The sequence below is a fragment of the Schistosoma mansoni genome, chromosome 2, assembly GCF_000237925.1.
Source record: "Schistosoma mansoni strain Puerto Rico chromosome 2, complete genome".
In the NCBI taxonomy this organism is placed as follows: Eukaryota; Metazoa; Platyhelminthes; class Trematoda; order Strigeidida; family Schistosomatidae; genus Schistosoma; species Schistosoma mansoni.
The window spans coordinates 31385919-31406853 of record NC_031496.1 but is presented as its reverse complement, the minus strand read 5'-3'; the positions used below and the strand labels follow the sequence as shown (position 1 = coordinate 31406853).

General features: G+C 39.3%; 1 protein-coding gene across 1 annotated transcript; it reads left to right on the top strand.

The window, feature by feature from the left end:
- Positions 1-278: 278 nt before the first annotated feature.
- Positions 279-20621, top strand: Smp_095920 (putative dead box ATP-dependent RNA helicase; the record flags this gene model as incomplete). The annotated part of the gene is made up of 12 exons (XM_018796369.1): positions 279-347; positions 384-545; positions 576-730; positions 763-952; positions 8912-9054; positions 10102-10206; positions 13251-13439; positions 14908-14962; positions 16022-16063; positions 16167-16359; positions 18649-18806; positions 20400-20621. The coding sequence occupies exons 1-12, from the start codon at positions 294-296 to the stop codon at positions 20619-20621; spliced, it is 1668 nt and encodes a 555-aa protein (XP_018650589.1). The 5' UTR covers positions 279-293.
- Positions 20622-20935: the final 314 nt, after the last annotated feature.

Here is a 20935-nt window from a genome sequence, read left to right as displayed (position 1 = left end):
TTCCCACTAGATCAGGACATCTCAGAAGACATAGTAGAGGAGTATAAAAGCCAAGAACGAACAAAATACATGTGGCTTACAGGTTTTCACACAGAGTTGTCAATTTTTGGAACCCGTTACCCGAAGCAGGGGTGTCCGCACCTTCGACTGATCCATTCAAGGGAGGACTAGAAGCTCACGCGAGTGTACTAGTAAAGGAATAACATGGGCCGTAGGCCTTCTGTTCTTACTACACAAGTCTGAACCTATTGGACGTATTAGAGGGTGATTTGTAAGTTGCGTTATATTTGGGCATGGAAAGCGTAGATGAGTTTCATCAGCTGAACCTCGACCAGAGAATCTTGAAGGTGATGGAATCATTAATCATGTATAAGTTTTCTCAGGCTATTTCTGATTTGAACTGGGTAAAACCCACTGATATACAACAGGCCGTTATACCACTGGTTTTCGCCAAAAAGTGTTTGATAGTTCACGCAAAAACGGGATCTGGAAAGACTGCTGCATTTGCGATTCCGATTCTAAATGATCTTTTGCAAGAGAAACAGGTAGTTTTGTATGGTTTTTAACTTTCCTAGTTTGCCATGTGCCAATCCACTTCAGTAGTTGTTCTTGCTCCAACAAAAGAGTTGTGTTCGCAAGTTGCCAGTAATATAAAATGCCTTTGTAAATATGCTGCCAAAAGTATTTCATCGGTTGACATATCGACTGGTCATGACACTGATCAAATAAAGTAAATCAATTCATAGACATGTGTTCGTATAGGCCTCTCATATTGGAGAACCCTGATATAATTATCGGAACACCATCTAGACTAATGAAGGTCTTGCGTTCGGGGATTCTATCACTGAAGGACCTACGTTGTATCGTCGTAGACGAGGCTGATCTTATATTTACATTTGGTTATGAAGATGAGATACGTGATCTGAGATCTTATCTTCCTCAAAAGATTCAAGTAAGTTCTAGTTGTACAAGAATATCTAATATAAAAAAATTCACCCGTTTTGATAGTAAGCACGAATTTAAATATTATACTACCGGGATGCATCCTTATGTGTATACGTAGTCGAATATGGGTAGCAGCAATAGGTTGTATGGCATTTAGAGTCGTAATGCTTTTTATTAACCCTAAGAACCTATAAGAATCTATTTATTTATTTAAAATCATAAACATTAGTGCAAGGAGACACCAAGTATATATGTGCCACACGAATCAATTTTTGTGTGAGGGCTGTGATACTGCTCGGGCGTCCAAACAGAAGCAGGTAGTTTTCTTAAGGGTCCACTTTCTTAGCCTTTGACCTTGAGGTCTTATCCACAAGACAATCGAGTAACGTCTGGAAATGCAGTTCTATGATAGCCAGTGACTAACAGTAGGTTCATACGTCATTTGTTTCCTTAGGATCCTGGAGCCCGTGTGCACTATTGGTTTGGAATCAGTTTCCCAACTCCTTTAGGCGGATTATTATTATTATTATTATTATTTAAACACATAAATATTGGTACAAGAAGCGCTAGATATATATGCACCGCACAAATCCCATTTGATTTGTGTGAGGGCTGTGATACTGCCCAGGTGCCCAAACTGAAGCAGGTGGTTTTCTTAGGGGGCCACACCCGGATCCTTTGACCTGAAGGTCTAGTCCACAAGGCAGTGGAGCATCGTAAGGAAATGCAGTCACATGGTAGTCGGTGATCAGTCAGTCAGTCAGTCAGTCAGCTACAACGTAGGACCAGGCACATATATGCATCGGTCCAAGTTGCCATACCTCGTTAGCACAACAAGATCAACACCGGATTCATAGTAGTTAATTTAGTGTTGGTAGTAGTATATAAATTATAGGTTGTATATAAGGATATAGTATAGGAAGGAAGAGAGATATGAAGCAATTTTAGTCTCAAGGTTTAAGGGAAGATAAAGAGTGTATACACCTACGCCATTGTGATCGATTCTGAGCCATGTCACCTAGAGTCTCCAACCATTGGTTACGATAGTCACGCGGACCCCAACCAGGTAGTCTGCATCTACCAACATGGCTCAGACTAGAAGTTAGTGACTTCAAACACTGATGCCATGTTTTGGTTTGGCCGCCCCTAACTCTCTTCCAACCGTCCCCAATACTAGTCATCATAGCGCGTCGTGGTAATCGGTGTTCAGGCATACGTAACACATGGCCCAACCATCTCAGTCGATGAAGATTCATCACCTCATCAACTGATTTACCAACGTTCCCCAATACCCTGCGTCTAACCTCACTATTACTTACCCGGTTATCCCAGCAGATGCGAGCAATATTTCTAAGGCATCTGTGGTCAAATACTAGTAACCTACGAGTATCTTCTACTCTTAATGGCCATGTTTCACAGCCGTAAAGTAGAACAGAACGAACTGCTGCGCAGTATACTCGTCCCTTAATTGATAGACGGATATCTCGTCTACGCCATAGGTGACGTAAGTTGGCAAAAGCCAAACGAGCTTTTTGAATCCGTGCAGAGATTTCGTCAGACACCAACCCATCAGAGCTGATCAGACTTCCAAGATAAGTGAAGTTGTCGACGCGTTCGACTACTTCACTCCCTATCCTTAGTTCGGGTGTTGACGCAGGCCAGTCCTGGAGTAACAATTTACATTTGGATGGGGAGAAACGCATCCCAAACATCCTGGCATTATTACTGAGTTCCAACAGAAGACTCTGCATTTTGCCAGCGTCTTCACCAAACAGGACTATGTCATCTGCGTATTCTAAGTCGCTTAGTGGTTCCCCTGGTAGGAGATCAATTCCTGTAGATTCAGTCGAAGAGAGTGTTATTTGCAGCAACAGGTCTATAATGAAGTTAAACAAAAACGGGGATAGTAGACAGCCTTGACGGACACCACTTGAGGTTGTAAAATCATATGGCAGTTCGCCATAAGCTCTTACTCGACTAATAGTGTTCGAGTAAAGAGCCTTCAAAAGGTTTATGTACTTCTCAGGTACACCTTTCAATGACAGACACTGCCACAGAACCTCTCGGTCTACAGAGTCAAATGCTGCTTTTAAGTCAAGAAAAACTATCATTGTTGGACGCCGATAAGCGTGTCTGTGCTCTAAAACTTGACGAATGGTGAATATGTGGTCGATACAGCCACGACCAGGTCTGAAGCCAGCCTGATTTTCTCGTGTTTGCAGTTCACGAGTCTTAGTTAGGCGCCCGATAATTATTGAGGCTAGTATTTTAGATGCTATGTTAGTCAGACTAATCCCTCTATAGTTATCACAGGATGATTTTGACCCCTTTTTATATATTGGGACAATCAGTGATTGTGACCAGTCGGATGGGATTACATCCGTCTCCCAGATTTTAGCCAGAATAGTAGTCAACCTAATCGCTAAAATTGGACCACCATATTTAAAGACCTCTGGAGCCAATCCATCAGGACCAGCTGCTTTTCCTCGTTTCAGATTACCTATAGCCTTTTGAACTTCAAGTAGGGTCGGGGGGGCTACCTCAATGTTCCATTCAGGTTTTCTAGGAATAGTGGGTAGTTGTGCAGTAGCTGAAGGCCAGCTAAACTGCTCCTTAAAGTGTTCCGCCCATCGTTCTAAACGTTTAGGTTGAGAGCAGATAAGGGTTCCGTCTTTTTCCGAGATTGTCTCACTTACACTTGACTTCTTAATTCCGGTCTCTTTTATTAGTCTGAATAGTTGCCTGGTGTTGCCTACAGCCTCTGCCTTTTCCATCTCTTTTGCTTTCGTTGCCCACCACTGCTCACGATCGTTCCTTAGACTTTTAGTTAACCTAGATCTAATTTGTTTACGCTCTTCGTCGTGTTCAGAGCCTGATGGGATGAGTTTACGCGAATCCATCAGTGAAATAGACTTAGAGGAAATCCACTGGTTTTTTGGAGCCCTATGGTTTAAATGACTAATAGATGTTACTGCTGTTTCCACAGCTGTTCGTATATCTTTCCAAGCAGCATCTGGGTCAGTCTCGTTTACAGAACTGCCTAGATGTGAACTCAGTTGTTTCTGGAATTCGCATTTGGCTTTCTCGTCCTCCAGTTCAATCCTAATGGGTCTTCTTAGTGTAATTTTCCTGCGTCCATTGAGGCGCAGACAAATGCGCGCTCGTATTAAAGCGTGATCAGAGTCTAAACAAGTATTCCAATACGAGCGACAATCTTCTATTGAGCCTCTCCAACGATGACTGATGACAATATGGTCTATTTGAGTCCATCGTTGGTTTGGTGCAGGTGGTCGCCATGTTAGACGATGTCTCTCCTTATGTTTAAAATTAGTGTTTGCTAAAAATAAACGATTGTCTGAGCATAGTTGCAACAGACGATCACCATTATCGGTTCGTTGAGCCGGAATACTAAAACACCCACCTAAATGTCTTTCTGTTTGATTTAAGCTGCCTACCTGGGCATTAAAGTCACCCGCTACGACTACTATGTCTGAGCGCTTAGCTTTCTGAAGAAGCTCAGAGAGCTTTCTGTAAAAGTCATCTTTCACTTCATCATGGCTGCAGTCAGTGGGAGCGTAGGCAGAAACGACGAAAAGGCAACGACGTGTGTCCCTATCCTTCCGAGTTCTTACGGAGCCATTTAGCCGGACAGCACACAGGCGACTTAACGGGGATCCATTCTAGTAGTGCCTGTTCTGCCCTTGTACTTAGTGCTATGCCTACACCTGCAAGTCCGCGAGAACTAGCCAACGGGTCGCCAGATACACGGAGGGTGTATTTCGTCGGCTGTCCATTTTGGCGAGGTGAGGTCAAGTGAATGACCACACTGGGATCCTGTATGCGTGTTTCGGAGACACAGCATACATCAATGGTACGAGATTCTAGAGTTTTAGCTAAGGAGGCCTGTTGACCGATTTGGCATAGGGTACGTACGTTGAAGGCTCCAATGTGTAGTTTGGAGCGAGGTTTTAGTAGACCTGGGACAGCGTTTCGCGCACTAGAATCGTTGGCCATGGTGACACTTGAGGAGGAAACCGGAAGAGGAAGTTTAGTGTTGAAAGTCAAGGTAGAAGGAATAGTAGGAAGTGAAGAAGGAGATTGATTATGAATACAGTGGTCTTGAGTGTTGTTAGAGGTATGAGGGCAGTTATCACTTCCCGGTCGCCCACACCGTGGAAGGATTCTTCTAGAGGTACCTGAAAAGGAAATTGGGTTAGAAGTGGTCTTAATGACCTGAGAGCGTGACCGCAGTGCCCAAGGGACAACTGCTTGAGGTCGGTCACACACGACCTTTTTGTGGGTAGTTTTTGTGTTAGCTCCGTTCTTCAAAAAAAACCTTACCGCCGGAGACAGATATCCGTGGGATAAGGCGAGGTGTGCATTTTTAGGGTCGACCTTTTCTAACCCCACCCCTCCTTGTGGGAAGGCAGCATCGCTGTCATGCTGGTTGTCTGAAGGAAACACCTTACTGCTGTCACACCCCTGTACAGTCAGCAGTACGACTTCGCCTTCGGACCTTGGGTTTGCTGCTTTTAGTCTCACCGCTCTTCAACCGACCTGTTTGGCATGGTAGGACCTCGAGGAACGGTTGTTCCAGCCAGTATAGCTCGACTGCTTCATCACGATAGGCAAGCCCGACCACCACGTCAAGGTAGCAGCAACGATCGGTGATCAATGATTGATTCGTACGCCATTTGTTCCCTCAGGATGCTGGAGCCCATGTGCACCATTGGTTTGGGATCAGGGTTCCCCCAAATGCCCTGGTACGGTCGAGAGTGGGGAGAGTCCGCTCTCCCTCTCAAAATGCTCTCACATGACCATGCGTAATATAGCCTCTGACAGGGAAGTCCTACTCACTGCCTTCTAGTGGTGGGGGTGTTGTTTACGAAAGTGAGAGGACGAAAAGCGAATGTCCGGCGCTTTAACCGGGTTGGTGGACAAGGCGAGTCCACCTAGGGGAGTTGGAAAACCCTGATTCCAAACCAATGGTGCACATGGGCTGGCTCCAGTATCCTGAGTGAGCAAATGGCGTACGAATCAATCGTTGATCACCGGCTACCATGTGACTGCATCTCCTTACGATGCTCCACTGCCTTGTGGATCAGACCTTTAGGTCGAAGGCTCCGGGTGTGGCCCCCTAAGAAAACCACCTGCTTCAGTTTGGGCACCTGGACAGTATCACAGCCCTCAAGCAAATCGAATGAGATTTGTATGGCACATATATATCTGGTGCTTCTTTGTACCAATATTTATGTGTTTAAATAAATAAATAAATAAAGGGTTTTCCAACTCCCCTAGGTGGACTCGCCTTGTCCACCAACCCGGTTAAAGCGCCGGACATTCGCTTTTCGTCCTCTCACTTTCGTAAACAACACCCTCGCCACGAGAAGGCAGTGAGTAGGACTTCCCTGGTAGAGGCTATATATTCGCTGGCCATGTGAGAGCATTTTGAGAGGGAGAGCGGACTCTCCCCACTCTCGACCGTACCAGGGCGTTTGGGGGCTTTAGGTGGATCCTCCACATCCACCAACCCGGTTGGGGCGCCGGACATTCGCTTTTCGTCTTTTCAATCTTGCAAACAATACCTCCCATGAGAAGACAGTGAGTAGGACTTTCCTGACAGTGAATGTATGTTTGTGGCCATATGAGAGCATTTGAAGAGGGAGAGCTGACTGTCCCCACTCTCAACCGAACCATGGCATTTGGGGGCGAACCTATAGGGAACCGTTAGGGATTTAAGTGGTAAGGTTACTTTGTGTACTCTTCGCTACTAGGCTCCTGGTTTTTGAAACATTCTGCACTGAGTCCAAAAAATCTCAAAAGTTTTGAATATATGCATTTAGGCTTCTGGGATTGATTTCAGACTGACGTTTAAGATCTACAACCACCGTTCACCTTTGGTAATTTTCTTACCACTCAGAGCCAGTAGTTGTCTTCAAGGAAAAAAGATAAAAGCTTCAATAGCTATGTAGATTTACTGTATGGGAACGAATACAGCCATTCATCTTATATTTGGTATTTTCCAAGAAGGAATAACAAGGAAAATCGATTCCTCAAGGTTCCCATCATGTCGTTCTTGACTACGATAAAGGGTTGCCTAGTTTAAATATCGTTGTTATTTTTCAATTGTAGTAGTTTTACTAGCAGTAGGAATTCTGAAAGAAACGACATTGAGATATTTTTATTAGTGCTTAACGTATTTATACTTATCATATTTCTTGGATAAATGATTTAGAGTGAGGGATCATCTAGTCCGTTATGTGGTCTGGCAATAGTCATGGGATTTTCGTATTACTTGGCTGTTTCGTATGTGTGTCTAGTCCTACGTTTTAGCTGACAGACTGACTGATATGTGCCACTATGCACCTACACTGCATGATCGGTATAGATCTGGTTTTGTAATATATACAAATCCTGTGGTTTATTTATTTATTTATTTAAACACATACATATTGGTACAAAAGGGCACCAGATACATATGCGCCACAGAAAATAATGAAAGTAGGAAGAGAAGGGATGAAAAGATAAGGGGGACTGAAATGTACAACCAGAAGACTCTTTCAGTTAAGAAAGTTAGAACCACTCTTTATAAAGAAAGTGAAAGAAGGTTACAGCAGGATCGCCACTGGCTTCTATTCTGAGCCATATCTGATAACGTCTCTAGCCACTGTGTTGCACCATCTCTCGGACCCCAGCCAGGGATTGGTGAAGGACCAACAGAAGCTAGCCCTTTGCAGCTTTCTTTCATACCACGACACCATGTCATACACTGACCTCCCCTCCGCTTTCTCCAACCAGTCCCAGAGTCGGCAAATAATGCACGACGTGGAAGTCTCTGGGACGACATTCGTAGGACATGTCCAAGCCACCGAAGTCGGTGTTTCAAGATGGTGACACCAATTGAATTATCGTCTCTGCGCCCAAACACACGATGCCGAACCTCTGCATTACTAACATGGTGTTGCCACTGGATGTCAGCAATCCTTCGGAGACAACGATGATCGAACACAGAGAGTCGTCTAACATCCTCAACTCGGAGAGGCCAGGTTTCACAAGCATAGAGCAAAACTGCTCTCACCGACGCGTTGTAGATCCGACCTTTTACAGCCAGACTAACATCACGAAGGCGCCAAAGATGGCCCAGATTGGCATAAGCCGCTCTGGTTTTCATTATACGTGCATCAATCTCATCACTCACGCCACCACCAGCACTTATGCAGCTACCTAGATACACGAACTTCTCAACTACTTCAATCTGCTCACCATCCAGGGTGAGTACAGGATTAGAATCCTGCCAGTCTTGTAGGAGTACTTTGCACTTGGAGGGTGCAAAGCACATGCCGTACCTGTGGACACTGATTGCCAACTGATTAAGTGCGGATTGCATGCCTTGGGCATTATCGCACAGTAAAACAATATCATCCGCATACTCAAGGTCTAGAAGTCTTTCTCCAGGCAGCAGATCCACACCGCCATTACTTACATCCATCAGAGCTGTTTCCAGGGTGTCGTCGATGACAAAGTTGAAGAGGAATGGTGAGATCGGGCAACCCTGCCTAACCCCACTGCTCGAATGGAACAAGGGAGAAAGGTGGTTGACATGAAATGACGCACTACACTAACTACACAAATGACGTCCTGTGGTTTAGGATTTTTATCTCTAGCGTCCTGGTAATCTCTCTTACGGCCAGTTTATTTTGCAATATTATAATCTAAAGAACTATGTAGTTTTGTTTTGTGAAGTCGTTTGGGTAATTCATATTTTCAGTTTCTCAGAAAATTTGTGAAGTTCTAAGCGTGAATCAATTAGGTAAACAAAAACTTAATGATTGTACTTACTTTAAGTGTAGCCATGTGTTTCCGTATGATAGTGAATTCGTAAGTGTAGGCGTAAACAAATAAGTAGTTTCTTACATGGGATATATTTCCGGAGTGAATTGTAACATATTTTCTTTCTTTTTTACAGGCCATTTTAATGTCTGCTACTCTGGATGACACATCTAAAGTTATAAGACGGTATTTAGTTAAAAATGCTGACTGGGTTCGTGTAGAATTACCCGATGAAGCTTTTTTACCAGGAGACAGCCAACTAACACAATATATTATCAGGTATGTCAGTTTGATTCTGTTCCTATTTTTTTCTTTATATACATTTGAACGTGTTCATTGTTGCTTTTCAAGTATCTGTTTCCTTAAATTGTCTTCATAAAATCGTAGTTAACTTATATGTAGATAATAAACACCACACATTACTAGCAATAAAGTAAATCCGTGTGATGTATGGGTATAACCTGATATGTTTTGTTTGGAGAGATATTTATTCACGTGCTTATTCACATTTCTTCCTAGAGAAATAGGGTGATATACATCAATCCCATTTCGTGTTGTACACCATGAAAAGTAATTATGTTTTTCTGTACAAAGTAATAACAATAGACACCAATTTTATCGGCATCTAACCTGTTATGACTTATCAAAATAAACAAAAGACGTATGACAATTCGTTATTGATTTTATGTCCGGCTTTTATCACGTGAATTATTCACCAATGGAAATACTTTTCCTACCTTAACACTGTGACAGTCAATGACGATCGATCAGTATGAGTAATCTAGCGTCCTTATTGGTCCTTTATCCGCCTAGCCCTTCCACTTGAGTCCAGAACACCAATGACAGCTTCTATCATGCGAATCATTTATTTCAAGCTTATTCTGTTTATATACCAGACAGACAGACCACATCACAGCATAAAATGGAAAATAATATCTGTACAAAATCAATCCAAATGTGGCTGTGAACGTGGGGGACAATAATCAATAAACTGAATATAATTTAGGAACAGTAAATCGTATAATACTAATCAATAGGTCAAAATGAAGCTTATAATAAGATGAATATAAATATACACAATCTAGTTACTCAATAATTAAACAATAAGAATATACATAGAATAATCGTCCATTCATAGGTCCCGGAAGTTACTCAAACCTAAGTATTCGCTAGGATATAACATAACCAATTTGGTGCACATAAACATACCATATACAAAAGTATCAATCGAAGCCGAGTACTTTTTATTTGTTTCAAACTATTTATTAACTTTTCATACTCTGAATTTGTATAAATTCACGTTAATATGTTCCCCTTCTTTATAAGTGCTGAAGATAACGACAAATATGCCATTTTAATTGCTTTATTCAAATTGAGGATAGTTCGTGGAAAAACACTAATTTTCACTAACTCTGTTGACCGATGTTACAAGTAAGTTAGTTAAATTATGATATTTTAAATAGTTATTTCGTAAACTATGTTTTACTTTCCTATCGAACTGTAAAGTAATTAATTTTAAAAATATTCTAAAATGTAAACTATGAATGACCCAGGGTATTAGAAAATGATGGTAAATCAGTTGATGAGGTGATGAATCTTCATCGACTGAGATGGTTAGGCCACGTGTTACGTATGCCTGAACACCGTTTACCACGACGCGCTATGCTCATTAGTGTAGGGGATGGTTGGAAGAGAGTTAGGGGCGGCCAAACCAAAACGTGGCATCAGTGTTTGAAGTCACTAACTTCTAGTCTGAGCCATGTTGGTAGATGCAGACTACCTGGTTGGGGTCCGCGTGACTATCGTAACCAATCTTTGGAGACTCTGTGTGACATGGCTCAGAATCGATCACAATGGCGTAGGTGTATACACTCTTTATCTTCCCTTAAACCTTGAGATTAGAATTGCTTCATAACTTTCTTCCTTCCTATACTATATCCTTATATAAAACCTATCTTTTATATGCTACCACTACTAAATAAACTATTTCTATGAATCCGGTCTTAATCTTGTTGTGCTAACGAGATATGGCAACTTGGACCGATGCATAAATGTGCATGGTCCTACATTGTAGCTGACTGACTGACTGAAACGATGAATAATAATGTACTATTCATTTACTGTTTTTCCCGCCCCCAAATGCCCTGGTACGGCCGAGAGTGAGGAGAGTCCGCTCTACCTCTCAAAATGCTCTCACATGGCCAGCGAATATATAGCCTCTACCAGGGAAGTCCTACTCACTGCCTTCTCGTGGCGGGGGTGTTGTTTACGAAAGTGAGAGGACGAAAAGCGAATGTCCGGCGCTTTAACCGGGTTGGTGGACAAGGCGAGTCCACCTAGGGGAGTTGGAAAACCCTGACTCCAAACCAATGGTGCACATGGGCTGGCTCCAGTATCCTGAGGGAACAAATGGCGTACGAATCAATCGTTGATCACCAGCTACCATGGGACTGCATCTCCTTACGATGCTCCACTGCCTTGTGGATCAGACCTTCAGGTCAAAGGCTCCGGGTGTGGCCCCCTAAGAAAACCACCTGCTTCAGTTTGGGCACCTGGACAGTATCACAGCCCTCAAGCAAATCGAATGAGATTTGTATGGCACATATATATCTGGTGCTTCCTTGTACCAATATTTATGTGTTTAAATAAATAAATAAATAAACTGTTTTTCCCAGAAGCTTTGTACATCATATACAGATAAAGTTGTTCCTCTACCTTTTTATGCTAGTTCTTAATAGTATTCAGAAACAGTTGCTATTCAAATAATAGGATGCTTCTCTTTAAATATGAATACAACCAGTCAATAAGTATTGGTGTAAGAAAAGCTGGTATTATAGTTTATAATGTAAAACTAACTTTTTTATAGAATAAGCGGTTAATATTCGTTGAAAAAGAACGCGTGTCTTAGTCAGCATAGCAAAACAGGATCCAGAAAATGTATAAGTGGAAAAAAGCAAGAGTTACGAGTTTTAAAATGTTAACGTTGTAAAACGTATGTTGTATTACTACTATTTCATTTGTACTGGTTGTTTAGATCTTTCCATTGATGTTTAGAACTGAAATTAATCAGTCTCTTTTGGCATACGTATTGCTACAATTATTAACATAAAATGCGGAATTATAAGCTTAGTGACCTTATGCATCAGTAGACCAACTTTTTTACGTTACTGATGATACTTTTCGATTTTCTGTACAAAAGTAGACCACATGGGCTTAAATCTTTGATATAAAGGTTGGGAATCAAGTTCATTTCCCACTCCATTTATTGTAGTTCGGGAAGGATGGTAATAATAATAGCCTTCACACAGGACATGTAACCGAAAGCTGAATATACGGACCTGCAATCAGTTACCGGATTCCACTAAGTTAAATTGAATTTTGTAAGAGTCAAATGATTAGACAATAGATAATAACTTTTAAGTCACAATAAACAAACATGTTTACCTTTGATGACTACCCTAAGTATATACAGAGTTATATACAAAATAAAAAAGATTGGTTCGGCGAAGAGTTCTCTTTTTGGCGAATGCATTTTCAAAACTGTAGGATCGCAAATATATACTCATTTTTTAAAAATTATTATTATTATAGTAGTGATAATCAAACTCTGTTAAACATGACAGCAGTGACGTAAAATAAACAAATGGATTAAAATGTTATTTTTTTAAAAGGGAAACTAATAATAGTTTTGTCGTTATGGGCTTGAATATTCATCATGTAGATAGGAAAATCATGGTTAGGGAAGGAAGGCTCAGTATGACAAGATAATATGTTGAAATTTAGGTAAACTGTAATAAGGGGGATAATAGAAACAGAGATAAACCAGTTGGGGATAAAAGCTTTATGATGTGTGGTAGTGTAAATAAAATATGACTTTCAGTTTGGTGTTGTATAGATTGCTGAATTCCATTGAAATTATGAACCGATCAATGTTAGATTACCATTGAACACCTGGAAGCACTGGAAGGCCGTTTCATCCTAGTATTAGGACTTCTCAGCAGTGCCCATCCATGATCCCACACGCGGAATTCGAATGACTGCTCACTAGTAATTAGCTTAGAGAAGGAATTCTCAGAGTTCTAGTGAGAATCCGCGATCAGTGGAATTCAACCGTGTCGGGTATGAGGCAGTTACCACCGATGACAATAGATGGTCGAGCGACATCGTGAATTAGTTGAAGTTATATAATAATACCGCTGGATGCTAGCTCAGTGACCTAGAGGTTGAGCGTTCGAATGCGAAACCGAAGGTCCTGGGTTCAAGTGTAAAGTCCACTCAGGAAATCATATAAGTTCAGTATTTCATGGTCATCTGTGATATTGAGTGCTTAGTTCTGGAATCTAAACGGTCAGTAACTATGTATCTATCATAGAATGAACAATTCCAGCAAATTATTTTTTTAAATTCAAAATCATAATGAATCCCAGTTCATTAATTGTATACAGGTTATGCATTACAAGCATCTTTTTTTTCAGGCTCCGTTTATTTTTGGAAGAGTTTGGAATTAGAGCAGCATTGTTAAATTCAGAGCTACCAGTCAAGTCACGTTCTCATGTTATCGATCAGTTCAACAGAGGACTGTACGATTATTTATTGGCGACAGATGAGTCGCAAGCAGATCATAGTACCTCCAATAATGAAGGTGGTAAAAAGTCGTTAAAAAAGTAAGTCTTGGTTATATTTACTTATTAAAAACTATTTTTAATTTTCCTTTTTTACTACAAAGACAACTTCGAAATTTAAGCGTGGAGTGCTAAGTAAAGATTACAGTGAGATATCTTCTATATATGGTCACTTGCTGTATACCTCAATATACAATAATGTCGACCATATGAGTAGGTTGGACTTAAGCTGGGGTCGAGCAAATGAATGCATGGGTTCAGTTGTTGAGGTCAATGACCATTGTTTAAGTCTGGGGTTTTGGGGTTCACACTAACTATGGTGAGCGTTTGTGAACCTTGAGTGATATGGCTTAGAATCTACATTCCTTCTTTGTCTTTCTCTAGATCTTGAGTTTCACTATTACTTTGCATTTTCGTTTCCGTATTTAATTTATTCTTTTTGAGCTTTGTTTACCATTTTTAATTTTTAATACCATCGATACAATTGCAATTGGGGCTCCTTTACACATCATTTGGTTAGTTTCCGCGCGCAGAAATTCGAAGGAAGAAAAAGGAAAAGAGCCAGAGTAAATTAAAAATATTAAATTCAGGTTTCGATGTTGCGATCATGCAGACCGATGTCTTTAAGTACACATATCGCTAAGGTCAAGTCGGGTGTAGAGAGTGATATTTTCCAATCTCTCTGACAGAAACAAATAACCTTTAGGTCTAGTGCAGAGAGTGAGCTGAAACTTATAGAACGACTGCAACCATCATCAAAAAAGCAAAATTATTTATAAACAATTGTGTAAACAAGATACTCAATGTCAGCAACACCCTACTGTGAGAGAGAGCAAACCAGTTTCCATCTGAAGAGAAATTTAGGAAAATATGATAGATGTGGATTGGATCACCAAACTGAATCACGAAATAAACCCTAACTTGGAGTCCTGAAGGTAAACGGAGAAGAGGAAGACCAAAGAACACATTGGGTCAGGAATCAGAAACAGATATGAAAAGAATAGATAGCAACTAGAAAGGACTGTCCAGGATAGGGTTGGATAAAGAGTGCTGGTGGGCGGACTATGCTCCTCAACGAGGGGTAACAGGTGTAAGTAAGTACTACTAGGGTCAACTAGTGTCTATATGTGTCGTGTTTTATTGCCTACACTCATAATAATCGTCATTTAACCAATTCGAAAAAGGAGACTACACTTTTCATTTACTGTAAGTTGTTACCGAGAGCATAGTCCTTTTTATCTTTTTACACTGCTTTTCCCGATATAATGGGATTACTATTCAATGACGTGGACGATATTTCACTTACGATATGGTTTGGTTCCACCAATCTAGTCTCACGACGAATTCATTTCAAAGCTATACGCTTTCTTGTTACATTACTCTTTTCACTGAGATATAATATTCATTTCAAATTTACTCGTTTTGAATGCATTTTTCATTTCCAAATCTTATGTAGTTTCCTCCTATTTCTATACGTGATGTGGTATAAAATGTTCCTTTTTTTTACTAGGCCACGATGTCGTGATGTTGAATATGGTGTATCTAGAGGAATCGATTTTCAATTGGTCAGTAATGTAATCAATTTTGACTTTCCACCAACACCTATCCTTTATGTACATCGCGTCGGACGGACAGCTCGAGCTGATCAAATGGGAACTGCTCTTTCATTTGTCAGTAAATTAGAAGAAAGTCGTTTAGCTGATGTTGAAGCATTACTGAATCCGGCTGGTGCAGCTGCTGCAGCAAAATCAGGTGTAGCCAGTGAGAAAAGTGTGTTACTTTCTATTCAGTTTTGTTGTCACAATGGAAATGAATAAAAAATTCATTCGATAATATTACCATTTACCAATTGACTTAACTAATCCACATGGTTAATTAGCAAAGGGGATTGGTTATACTTAAAGGGACTGAAATATCTTTAAGTAGTATTTCTCATAAATTATGTTTCAGTTTTGTAAGGTCATTATTATTCTGGTTGACAATTGTGGTACTGATTTTCAGAGTTGTTTTTATTTTGAATAGACCGATAAGTTTGGCTACTGTTCTGTTTTAAAATGACTAGCTTTGTAGTAATACCCAACTGTCTACAACCTTCCATCACATAATTACTGAGCAAGAAAATGATATACGCTGTGATTTCAGATCATTTATATTAGTGAGTACATGGAATCTGATCGATGAAACTCAATCAACACGAAGGATTATTTACAAAAGTAACATTACGTACTATACGCCGATTGGTTATTGCGTTTCGTTCCCGACTGTAACTCTGAGCTGTACTGATTCACATCTGTTTCCATAAGATTGTAGATACTGTCTGCTAATAACTAACACTAAACCTAGATTCACAGTTTCCTCCCTATCGACTCCAACCACTTAACATCGGAACAAAATTTTTCGCAATATTAAATCACTTATCCTGATGCTCACATTTCATGTGATCAGCAGATTTTTATCAGCTCTATAGATTAAACAACATGATATAGATTTATTATCAATAACCTATCAGCATAACCATTTTTTTGACCGTTTTTACGACATTACATATCATACTTCATTGCTTAAATATTCTTCTCTCCTGAATTACAGAAGATTTTGCTTCGTCTATCTTCCGACCTTATCAGTTCCGTCTTTCTGAAGTGGATGGTTTCAGATATAGAGCAGCTGTAAGTTTCATGTCATTGTAGAATCAACGTACATTTTTTTGGAAATTATAAGTCTAGAGAAAGAATGTAATACATTGTATTCGTTTTTTTTTATTTATTGTAGGATGTGATGCGCCATATAACTCGTAAAGTTGTAAGAGAAGCACGTTTGAAAGAAATCAAGATTGAACTACTCAATTCTGAACGTTTGAAAGGTTACTTTCAAGATCATATACCCGATTTAGAAGCGCTTCGTCATGACAAACCACTCAAACATGTTGCTCAACCACATCTCAAAGATGTACCAGATTATCTAGGTAAGGGCCAAAATATAGTAGTATGTGGGTAATAATATACTGGGTTATTCGATCTACCGAACTAAACTAGGTGGAATGTCGTGTTTAAGAAGTTCAAGTTAATGATTTAAATTTGAGAGCTTTGATCCTTTGGCTGCTGGCTCGTTTTATATAATCCAGGTCATTCAAACGGGAGCAATATTAAGGATCACGAATGTGGTCCATACCAAATAGTATGAGGAAATACTATGAGAAACGAGGGAATGAACTGTGTGTCACTATTAGAGAGCAAAGCGATTGTGTTATTGAAGCTAAAAAAATAACTGTTTTAGTTAAGATAGTCTAGCACATGAAATGAAACAATTCATAGGAAGTATCCTCAGTCATTTCAAGTGATCATTTACATGTGCTTAAAACAGTGCCATAAAACAGTCCGGCAAAACTAATATGAATACTAGGCCATGGTTTATTTGAAGGCTATTAAGGATATAATTCAATTTTTTGCTGGTGCATACAAGTTCTCCAGTTTTATCACTGATTGTAGATAATTACACTGAACAACAATAATACTGATTTAATCCGTCTGATCTAATGATCTGTGATGGATGTGGCTATCGTATAACAATTCGTATAGAGAGACAACAGGTGTTTACAGTTGGTAAAGATTGACGCTACCAATAAAATTTATTCTGCTCCTAGGATTTTATAAAGAATGTAGTTGCTTACAACAATAATATAAGCTTTCAGATAAAACCACTGAACTCGATAGAACGACACCATCAAATGCATTCACCTGATTGACACATTTTCTTTATTATTACTAAACGAACCTATGTAGTATGATTATTCAAACTAAAAATATATTATTCCACATACCTATTGCCAAGTGGATTTCACGTTGTGTACTAGTAAAATTTAAGTATTGCATTGACATCATATATTGGCAGTCACAGCATTCACATTTCAATTACTAGTCATCTGATCCGAATTCTACTTCAGGCACTTCAACTCGGTTATTTGAGTAGTAGTAGTAGTAGTAGTTTTACTAGTTCTTACACACAAAGTGTGGCTTAGAGCTAAATACACAAACTTGTACTCGGTTACACTAGTGTTTTGTTAGTGACATATACAGTTTTTAGATCGGTTTCACGCGTACTCAATGCTTTGTGGTGTTAACTCATTTTTACTGAGCTATGCGGTTAAATAATAAGAAACTAACACTTGATCTTCAATAACAAGGGTATCGGTTCAAACTCTATCTTCATTTTGTGCAGTTAGTTAGCATCAGTGAACCTTACACCCAAAGTATACCTTTATACTTGGTGAGCTACAACACTATATGGTGGTTAATAAACTATTTCAGTATACGACACTATAACTTCCTGTTAGTGACAGTATTTCCACATATATGCATGTCATGTCATACTTTATTAAGATTGATCTAGTGAATTTGAATCTTAATTGATGTTTAAGTCATAGTTCCTGTATTAATATATGCTTGGAAAATAGATACATGTATAAAGGATGAAGTATATATAAAGTAGTTAGATGACTGTCCTCTTTAGTAGTTCGAATCGAAATTGATCCAATCAATTTTGTTTTCTGACGTAGATACCATCAGTAAATATACATATGACTTTTTACGAACCTTCTATATCTCTACACTTTCCTCGATTTTGATATAGCGGAGAAAATAGGATTTTTTGATACTCATTACTAAATGCAATCCTACTATTGGACCACTAGGTTTTCGATACGAAATAGTACGACCCAGCAGGATCAATAGGACTTGATCGTTAGACAGTACAGTAGATATGAAACTGGGCATCTAGCCATCTAGATCATGTGTGTACAAATACTCAAAGTCCAACCAATGATTGAAAACCAGATTGCATAAGACGATAGTTTATTAAGACAGATTACAAACAGTCAATAGACAGTGAAAACTGAGTAGAAATCAACAGTGAAAGGAATTTACGGTATAACATAGTCTCATATGTTTAACATAGTTATTTGTTGATTTCTTAGTAACCAATCATGTCTAATCTTCACCAACACATCGGATTTGCTGTCCTGTTTCAACAGTAGTTAGGACTTCTCTCTTAGTTGCCTTCGATTAGTTTACACTTGACCTTGTATTATTTAGTTCGTTATCAGTAGTCACAGTAATCTTTTCGTTTAACCTAAACTATCATGTTAGCAGTCGTTGCTCTACTTGTTTTTCCGCTTGTGTATGGTTCATTGTAATTTGTTTTTTCTTTGCATGAGATATTCCATTGAATACATCATTTTATCATTACTATTTTTTAGTTCCTCCATCCTTAAAAGCTCTTATGCCAGGTAGTTGTCATAGTCGAAAAGCTACGGAAAGATGGAAAAGAAGAAATTTACACACAGATGATAAATCTAACACTTCATATGTCGATCTTAAAAAGCGTTTACAAATTAAACATAAACAAGCTAGAAAAGTGAGTTAGTTTAGTTCATAATATAATCAACGTTCGTTTATCCAGTTGTTGTTACGTCCTTTTTTTGATATGAAAGGCTATTCTGGCAATTCGTAACATTGCTTATGGTTATAGAATATATTATGTTCTGATAATGATCATACACGTGAATTCCAGAAATAACATTGAACATGAAAGTTAGCATTAGAATAAGTTACTTATGTACTGAAGGTAGAAGAGAAGAGTAAGGGATAGTAGGAGTTCATTGACAGCAATCTTAGCAGAGTACACAAAACTACATACATACTAACAAAATGATACTAAAACCTAAAGAATAAAAATGTTTGTCAAAGTTGTCAGTCAGTTAATGAATTGATATTTCACCTGGGATAAACACACTTTTGATATACCTGTTTCTTAGTGTTTAGTATAACTTAGGAAAATTTATTTATTCATTTATTTAAACACATAGATATTGGTACAAGAAGCACCAGATATATATATGCACCGCACAAATCTCATTTGATTTGTGTGAGGGCTGTGATACTGCCCAGGTGCCCAAACTGAAGCAGGCGGCTTTCTTAGGGGGCCACACCCCAAGCCTTCGACCTAAAGGTCTGATCCACAAGGCAGTGGAGCATCGTGAGGAGATTCAGTCCCATGTTAGCCGGTGACCAACGATTGATTCATACGCCTTTTGTTCCTTCAGGATAGTGGAGCCCATGTGCACCATTGGTTTGGAATCAGGGTTTTCCAACTCCCCTAGGTGGATTTTCCGTGTCCACCAACCCGGTTAAAGCGCCGGACATTCGCTTTTCGTCCTCTCAATTTCGTAAACAACACCGGTGCCACGAGAAGGCAGTGAGTAGGACTTCCATGGCAGAGGCTATATACTTGTGGCCATGTGAGAGCATTTGGAGAGGTAGAGCGGACTCTCCCCACTCTCGGCCGTACCAGGGCATTTGGGGGCATATGTAAGAGAAAAGAAATAGGGTGAGAAAAAAGAGAAGAGTAATGATGGGGGGAACTAAATGTACAACCAGAAGACTCTTTCCGTTAAGGAAGTTACAACCATTCTTTATGAAGAAAGTAAAAGAAGGTTACAACAGGATCGCCACTGGCTTCTATTCTGAGCCATATCTGATAACGTCTCTAGCCACTGTGTAACACCATCTCTCAGACCCCAGCCAGGTAGTCGTGAAAGACCCACAGAAGCTAGCCCTTTGCAGCTTTCTTTCATACCACGACACCATGTCATACACTGACCACCTCTACTGGTAATAGCTCATATTCTATTGAATTCATTGTTAATGATGTGATTTACAAGGAGAATGAAAGCTTGGTGATTAAGCCATTTGAATGATAAATGACAATGGTACCAAAATCTCAAATTAGCTGTGGTAAATAACTGGTAAACTGGTAAATATGAAAAAAATATATACCGTTTGTTTAGATTATAGTGTATATATAGTGGAAAAAAACAATGGGACGAAACGACTGTCCAGTGCTTCCAAGTTTTCCCTGGTGGTCTAGCTTCAATTGATTCACGCTTTCAACTATCAAAAAATACTAAATCTCCACAAAACCCTTTCTGAAAAAAAAACAGACAAAAAGTACCGTTCTTATTATTGTAAACAATCCATCCATATAGAAGTACACTTTGTATCATCTAATTGTTATACTTCCCATTTCAGCGTAAATCACAAAACCCATTATTTTCATTTGGACGAAAAAAATCTAAAGTTGGTTAACTCAGTTACTGACTTTCCATTCAATGAACAGGAGAAAAGAAGAAGCCATTATTTGTATCGTGTATCATTTGTGTCATTATTCTAGTGAATTGAATTACTTGACATCACTGTGTAATTATTATTGTGATTACTTCTAACAGTGTGTATGAATGTAAATAATTATCAATGCATAATGACATATTTTTTTGTTTAATTGGAGTGGATTTTATAGAGACTGTTTTAACTCACAGTATACGTTACTGATTGATCTTACTTGATGGTACCACTAACAAAACTGAATAGTTCTGAATAGCTATCTTGTAATAATATAATACTTTTCAATTGAAATCATTCAGTGATGAATACCAACTACATATCTGCTTCTTCTGACCACTATAAGCAACTATGCAGGCATGTTCG